The sequence below is a fragment of the Micropterus salmoides genome, unplaced genomic scaffold (genome assembly GCF_014851395.1).
Source record: "Micropterus salmoides isolate LMB-PRFRI ecotype aquatic unplaced genomic scaffold, ASM1485139v1 Ms_hic_scaffold_21, whole genome shotgun sequence".
Lineage (NCBI taxonomy): Eukaryota > Metazoa > Chordata > Actinopteri > Centrarchiformes > Centrarchidae > Micropterus > Micropterus salmoides.
Window position 1 is genome coordinate 15,010,875 of NW_024041262.1, and position 8,295 is coordinate 15,019,169.

An 8,295-nucleotide genomic window follows, 5' to 3' on the forward strand; every position below is an offset into this window, starting at 1 on the left:
AACAATGAAACTTCATTTTTATTTCACATGAGTCAACACACCACCTCACAACAGCATGTAAAGCTTAAGGGAGAAAGACAAAAAGTGAGGCTCAAATCTGCAGTACTAAACACCATATTCTACAATATGTACAAAGGGCATGGGAAATCAGCCCCACGTTCACTTTCTTAGTTGTAAAAGACAGCTGGAATAAATACACGTCTATTTTACATTTAAAATGTTTAATATAAACAAATACCTGTCGTACAAATTGCACTTGGCTGTGAGGTAAACACATTGTGAGTGGAGCACTACATGGCTACAGTACAGTCACTCTGACAAATGCGTCGCTCATGTCCAGTGCTTTTAAATAACAATCAGCTTAATACAGTGCGCCTGAGCAGTCATCTTAAGAATACATTGTGACCCATCACGAACCTGGGGTTAATTTATAGGCTACCCACTTCCCCTTAATAGATTATCGTCATCAATATAGCACTGAACTGTTGATCCAATAAAATAAGAAATGATATAAACAACCGTGCGCTCTTTGAGAAGAGTGTGAATTCACGGAATCCTGCTTTGAGTACATGCATCAATTCTGATTTATGACATCAACCGAATAAAAAAAACATTTTTAGGGTCGATTTATTATTTGGCAAATTTGGTTGATCTCTGCGACACTACGCTGTCCTGGAGAGATTTGCGCATCTTGGAAAGAGCATTGGTTCTGATGTTTGCTTTTAAATACATACAAAACAAATACATTTCTGGTGATTTGGCCTGATGTTTGACTTCTCTGCTGCAGATATAAAATATGGACCCACTTGAACAGAAAGGTACGGCTCTTGCGCATACCTTTCCCAAAAAGAAACCCCCGCTCAACGAGTCAACGCCCGTTTATGTCACCATCGTTACCCGCAGGCTGTTGTAATCCACCTCGACAAAAGTTTTATGTTTTCCTTCACAGCTGGGATTCAGAGTGAGACAGCTTTGCGGTCCCCTGGCTGCTGTCGCTATGCTCCAAGCCGGCGCAATCTGACCACATCCCCAGTGTGCCGGGCTCCAGAGCGGAGACGAATCCGCCGGAGCACCGGGACAGGTCGCAGGAGCTGATGTGCAGCCTGCGGTCGGCTTGCCTCGGGCAGCACAGCAGCCTCTTGAAAGCCTTCCTGAAGTCCGGGCTCCGGCAGTAAATGATGGGGTTAAACGCAGAGTTCACGTACCCCAGCCAGTTTAGGAAAACGAAAAGGTCCTTGTCCACCACCTCTGCGCAAAACACCCGCACGACGTTGACTATAAAGAAGGGCAGCCAGCACAGGGTGAACGTCCCCATGATGATGCCCAGCGTTTTGAGTGCCTTCTGCTCCCTGAGCGCCAGGATTTTAGACGGCCTCTTCTTGCACTTGGAGGTCAGTCCGGTTAACGTGTTGTGAAATCTGCCCTCGCACTTGTCGATCTTCATCAGCTGCTTTTTCGCCTCTCTATACACGCGGGCGTAAACAAATATCATGACCAGTAGAGGAATGTAAAACGATATGATGGATGAGGAGATGGCATATGCCCTGTTGGTGACAAAGTCGCAACATTCAGGGTCCTCGTAGCAGGCTGTGTCCACACTGTCCCGGGACCAGTGCATCAGGATGGGTAGGAAGGAGACCAGCGCAGATATAGCCCAGACTACGCACACCACTACTTTGGCCCGAGCTTTAGTTAACAAGCTTTGGTAGCGGAAAGGCGAGGTGATGGCCACGTACCTGTCTATGGCGATAACGCACAGGGTCTCGATGCTGGCGGTGACGCACAGGACGTCCACAGAGATCCAGAACTCGCAGAAAAAGGAGCCGTACTGCCAGGAGCCGCGCACCTCGAGCGCGGCGCCAAACGGCACCACCAGCAGCCCCATGATGAGGTCCGCGCTCGCCAGCGACACGATGAACACGTTGGTGAGCGTCTGCAGCCTCTGCGTCTTGGCTATGGCCACGATGACCAGGATGTTCCCAAACACAATGCACAGGACGATCAAACCCATCACCACGCTCATCCCCGCCATCCACTGCTCGGACGCGGCCGTGGCGGAGCCCGGTGCGTCCGACGCGCCGCTCCCCGAGCCATTCTGGAAGTTCACCGGCGAGGACGCGCCACCGTCCCCCATGACGGGCTGCTGCGCTGTGTGCGGGACCAGATCGAGTTCATCAAGGCAGTGCGAAGGCAGCCTTTCCAGTCTGCAGCGGTCGTACTGAAGCCACAGCTCTAACTCCGTCGCGCGCCAACTCCACCTGGAGCTCCTCTCTCGCCTTGAGCCTGCACGAGCTGCTGTACCGGCCGGGACATCAAAGCAAGCGGTGACATCACTGCTCCTCAGGACCAATCAAACGCTGCTCAGCGGACAGATTGTCCCGACAACGAAGTTGAGGAGACAAACATAACCTGAACCTCAAAAAAGATACATTCGCTTTCAGTTTCATGTCTTTATAAGTTTACATCAGTAACATTTTCAGCAGAAGGAGGATAGTTTGTGGCAAGCAGCTCTCTAAGCACATCCAGCCTCCTACCTGAAACGGTGATCTGTTATCTGTCAAATATCTGCCAGTCTTTGGGAACATGACAAGCCAAATATGGAAATCCAAAATCCACCATAGCATTAGGAGCCACAGGGATTTCCCTGTTTTTATGACTTGCCACCACAAACAAGATTTGTTTTTCCACCAGTCCATTTTATATTTTTATCACAAAGAGTACATTCCACGGCCATGAGGTCAGTGCCCAACCACAAATCTGCTCTTTGCTTCACAGCGGCTGTATTACTTGGGACTTCTTAAGTCACAAGTTAGCCTAACTAGGCTATAAAACAGGGTTTGACCAACAGCCAAATTATTCGTTTTGGACACAGTGTCCAGGTCAGTTCCAGGTCATTCAAACCCGCGTAAAACATGAAGATGATTTATTATCTACCGGATGAGATAGGTTGTAAGAGTTAGGGGTTTCTGTGCTTTGAACCACGCGGATGTCAACAAACTGAACAAAGCAGCCACTGAGGCTGACGAAGTTCGGGTGTGAAACTGGCTGGCAGATTTGACAGACATACTCGCAGCCTAGTCTAAACCAAAACAAGAAAAGACGACAACAGCTGATTGTGTTACCCATTAAAGCACAACTGTACAAAAAGGTCTTGAGCTGTGGCTGAAAAGATGACACGGTGCTGCTCCTGTCAAACGGAGCTCCAGGGGGAAACAACACAACATTTAAATGATTACGTTTGCCTTCATTTAGCCTATTTAAATGTAAAGCCTATATACATCCTCACGTCCATTAAGGGTAATTATGTCGAAATGACAGCAGCCTCTGCGTGCACATTCCCCACGGAGCATCAGAGGGTCTTCTGAAAAAATGCAAGACATTGAAAAAATGCACAAGACCAAATGGGCACGCATTTCGCACTGGCCTTGAGCCACGCAGATCGCAGAGACGTCTGACGCCCCGTGCGCCTTGTTTTTCTGTACGCTGATTAGCACGAACCTGACGACCCCAGAGCCAGAGGCTGGGACAAGAGCTGAGTGCACGTGCTCAGGGTCATATCCAGAGGTTGTCTTTGGGAAATAGACATATGAGTGCTGCCAGCGTCGCTGCACACTGCATCAAATTGGTCTGCATGGCCAGAAGGAAGCTTCTTCTAAAGATGATGCACAAGAAAGCCCTTAAACATGGATTACTGGAACCATGTCCTGTGTTCTCATGAGACCAAGATAAACTTATTTGGTTCAGATGGTGTCAAGCGGGTGGCAACCAGGTGAGGAATAGTTGGAAAGTATGTCTTGCCTACAAGCATGGTGGTGGGAGTTTCATGGTCTGGGGCTGCATGAGTGCTGCTGCCACTGGGGAGCTACAGTTCATTGAGGGAACCATGAATGCCAACATGTACTGTGACATACTGACGCAGAGCATGATCCCCTCCCTTCAGAGACTGAGAGGCAGGGAAGTATTCCAACATGAAAACGACCCCAAACACACCTCCAAGATGACCACTGCCTTGCTAAAGACATTGAGGGTAAAGGTGATAAACTAGCCAAGCATGTCTCCAGACCTAGATCCTATTGAAAATCTGTGGGGCATCCTCAAATGGAAGGTGGAGGAGCGCAAGGTCTCTAACATCCACCAGCTCCGTGATGTCATCATGGAGGAGTGGAAGAGGACTCCAGTGACAACCTGCGAAGCTCTGGTGAACTCCATGCCCAAGAGGGTTAAGGCAGTGCTGGAAAATAATGTTGGCCACACAAAATAATGACACTTTGGGCCCAATCTTGACATTTTTACTTAGGGGTGTTCTCACTTTTGTTGCCAGTTGTTGATATGTTATTTTGAGGGGACAGCAAATTTACACTGTTATACAAGCTGTACACTCACTACTTTACATTGTAGAAAAGTGTCATTTCTTTAGTGTTGTCACATGAAAAGATATAATTAAATATTAACAAAAATGTGAGGGGTGTGTACTCACTTTTGTGAGATACGGTACATGGAACATAAAGGCGCTCAGGAGTCACCTACATGTCTGGAGAGGCAGCAGGTTCCTCTTTCTGAGACAAGAGGAGCCTGAAATAATAATGTTTCTTCGACAAGCATCTATGGGGGTTTCTGAGAAATGCTGATCTTCAGATACCTACTAATCCAGCAAGATCAGCTTAGTGCCGTCTGAGCAACTGGTTGCTTTCTCATACAGTAGGCTACAGACTTGGGAGCAATCTAATAGTCATTAATAAAAGAAACCAGGCTGTGAAAACTCCCTCTGATTAATTGGTCTGTCAATGTAGGACCAATTACTTTATCAATAAGGGCCTCAGAGGATCTGGACCATATCTAACTACCCTTTACTAAAGAGAAAAGTTAGACATCAGCAAAAGGGATTTTACACTTTCTGGAAATCCCCAATATGTTCTTATTAATGGCTTAAAATTTATCTATAAAGCATGAGTAACCATTAATACAGCCATTAGTTACACAACTTATAAACACTTAGCTTATTAGAAAGTGTGGTACAGAGTTGGTTCACCAAAATGACCAAAAAAACAAATCCACCTCCAGGGCAGGAGCTGATATGCACAACAATGCAAGTCATGTTGTTTGTCATGGTCTTGGAATTTGGGGTTTTAGCAACCTGTAAGGAACCATACTGTACAAATTCTAAAAAGGCAGAGCTTTTAAAGGTTCAACATACATTTAAGTTCGACCACTTTTCAGCCAACAAAAAATGCATGAAGTGTTCATTTCATCCACACTTGAGTTTAATCCAACAAAAACAATTGTATAATTCAAATGAAAAAAGATTCAGTATTTATATATCCCCATTTACTCCTATTAGAGTGGGATATATTTCATTTACTTACATTCTCGGTGTCTGGTGAAAAGACCCTAAATCATTCTGGCCTGGGGGGGCATTGGGAGGATTTGGTCTTGTGACCTCAGTATTTCTAAAATCCTGGCTGCAGCTCTGCTTATGTCTAGTGGTCTCTGGTCTCTAGCCATGCCTACACAGGGATTTCTTTGGTTGAAAGTAGGCTAATTCCATTGAAAACTGTTCGCAGCGAGGTCTGTGGAATGTTATGTGGAGGGTAAATGCAGATGCGTTGCTGCTGAATTTAAACAAAAAATGTCATTGTCAGTGCTGCGAGCATCTCAAATTAAATTCCATTCACCTTCATTGTACTGCCGTGTGGGCAGACATCTAAAATTCTAGACAAATAAAACCAAAACGAACCGCCAAACACATAACACAAGAGGTAAGTTATAAAAATATTTTTCTTGCACTTCAGGTGGACTGACCCTTTAGGGTGATGGATTTGAAGTAGAACAAATGTATTTGAAGCTATTATCTCAGAAACATTGCCCTCAAACCCTTGAAACACTTGCAACTTTGCTAGCTTATTGATGTCTCTTAGAGGCTGCATTTAAAGCGTTTGTACCTCTTTGCTGTAATTCAACTTTCCATTTTTTGTGCAGTCACTCCCTCACTTTGACAAAAATAAGCTGAGCAAAGTGCTCTCGATCACTGAACAGCAGCTACCTCCTACATGTCTTCATGCCAGTTTAAAGGGAAGTAGAGCAGGCTCAACTTGACGCAGCCGCTTGATCTCTTTTGTCAACACAGCCATTGAGTCAAAGGTCAAAGTTGAGCTTTTGAAGTGATGACCTGTTTGTATTTTGGGCTCGAGCTCAGAGGTGAGACAGGAGGTCAGCGGCAGAAGCAGACAAACGGGTATGGTGTGTTCAGGTGAATTCAGCTTTAAACCTCCCTTTCCTGCTTTTTGAGTTAGCATTCTTCCTGTGTTGCCACACAGGCTGGATATGTTGTGTTATTTTATCTCTCGCACAGATATGATCTTAATGGAGCACACTGAGCCAGAATGAAGAGTGGGTAAATGTTTCTGCAATTAAAACCGTGTAAAAACTCTTGATTTTCCACTTCACTAAACCTCCATATGGTTTTTACGTTTTAACCAATTACTCTGCCAATAGCTTTTGCTAGCTCCAGTCACAACTTAATCAGTCATCTTATTTTTAAGTCATTTTTCATGAGCAATTTATTTCAAGAGGTCACTAACAATTAACCAGTGTCAGCTTCATGCATCATATGAGTGTCATAAGAGGGGTTACAAGCCCTTGAGAGGGTTTTAAAAAGCCTTTTCTGTGCTGCTGAAAAGAGCTGTGTGCTCTTATCTGATCATTCAGATACAGAATCATCATTGCTTACTTGAGTAATAAATTATTATTCATTTTAATCTGTTATATTACCACAAAGCCATCACTGGCAGCAAACAGAGGGTGGCACTGCCAAGCTGGCGATGACATGCCTGACCTATGAAGGCCTTTAGTATTTTATCCAAGCAAACGTCTTTTTGCTCCCTGGTGGTGTTTCTAGTGTGGCATGGTTTAATTAAGCGTGTGTTCGTGTGTGTGTGAGAGAGTGGCCTCTGACAGCGAAGACAGCAGCCAGAATCACACGGGGTTAATGATGCTGTCAGAACGATGGCAAGGGGAGGAGCTGGGGGGGGGGGGCAGAGGGATAAAACAGCGAGCAAATATAGCCTACAAAGTAGCAGCTCTTCTGTTTATGCTACAATTTATGACTGTACGGATAGGAAATGAAAGTCCCAAAAAGTTCTATAGTAACTCCCCCGGTTGACAATGGCTGTTTACGATGGTTTGGCCTCAATGTTTATTCAGGTCACTCTGCTGTCTCATGGCATTTATGTAACCTAATGTCTTCTGCTTTCTATACATATTGTGGTCCTGCAGTATCATGTGGTATGTATAAAGAATGTACAAAAAAAATTATTGAACAAAAATGTAAAACATGCACATGTTCACATTAATTGTCAACAAATCTTATGAAAAGTAAAAAAACAAACGAGTTGCATCTGTTTATGGAACAGTGACAACTTACTCCTGTTTGAGTAACTACAGCTGTTTAAGAAAATAATTTAGTCTGTTTTTTTTTTTTAAATGAAACTATATATTTCTGACATGTTTTTAAAGGGTGGGTCAAGTCAGACCAGAAAAACAAGTTTAATCTTTGGTTTGTTGACAGTCAAAGTAAATATAGAACAGCACCAGCCTTACCTTTGAAGTCCACTGTTGTCTATCATCTCAGGTGTATTTACTTATAATTGAGGAATTTCTCTGGTGTGTATCTGGCATGTTTCATGTGCTGACAAAGGGTCTGCTTCACCAAAACCTTAGACATTAAATTACTGTGTGCTCTCTGGAAAAATTTGAATAACCACTACTTAAAAACACCTGTCTGACCCAACGTTCCTACAGGCTATAATGTTTATGATACCTCACAATCTGAACGTTTTATGTGATAAAAACATCATTGTCTAGTGGAATGTAACTATGTACATTTACTCAGGTACTATACTTAAGTACAAATATGTGGTACTTGTATTTTACTTGAGTGTTTCCATTTTATGCTTCTTTATACTTTTTCTTCACTATATCCTCAGAGGCAAATATTGTACTTTTTACTTCCCTACATTTGTCTGACGGCTTTAGTTGCTTTTCAGCTTACAATGTTTCATCCCATTCCAGTCAAGTGAAAACACATGTATTTCTAAATTTGGTGTATTTGAACTTTTCTGATGAACTGAAGGATTAAATGTTTCTATTTCTTAAGCTAAATAAACTATTTAAAATGCCACTGAAAAAATGCATCATCATGACTTTTTTCTAATCTCATGAAAAAGTGACTAGTTAAGAGATATGTCGTACTCATAGGACAGCTGATAATACTTACATAACTTTACTGGTGGAATTGCT

At 43.7% G+C, this 8,295-nt stretch overlaps 1 protein-coding gene across 1 annotated transcript; it reads right to left on the reverse strand.

Moving 5' to 3' along the window:
* adrb1 (adrenoceptor beta 1) lies at positions 1-2,425 on the reverse strand. Its single transcript, XM_038736673.1, has one exon. The coding sequence runs from the start codon at positions 2,132-2,134 to the stop codon at positions 944-946; it is 1,191 nt and encodes a 396-aa protein (XP_038592601.1). The 5' UTR covers positions 2,135-2,425; the 3' UTR covers positions 1-943.
* Positions 2,426-8,295: the final 5,870 nt, after the last annotated feature.

Excerpts from the sequence above, each read along its gene's own strand:
- adrb1 (XM_038736673.1), bottom strand. The coding sequence starts at position 2,134 with ATGGGGGACGGTGGCGCGTCCTCGCCGGTGAACTTCCAGAATGGCTCG.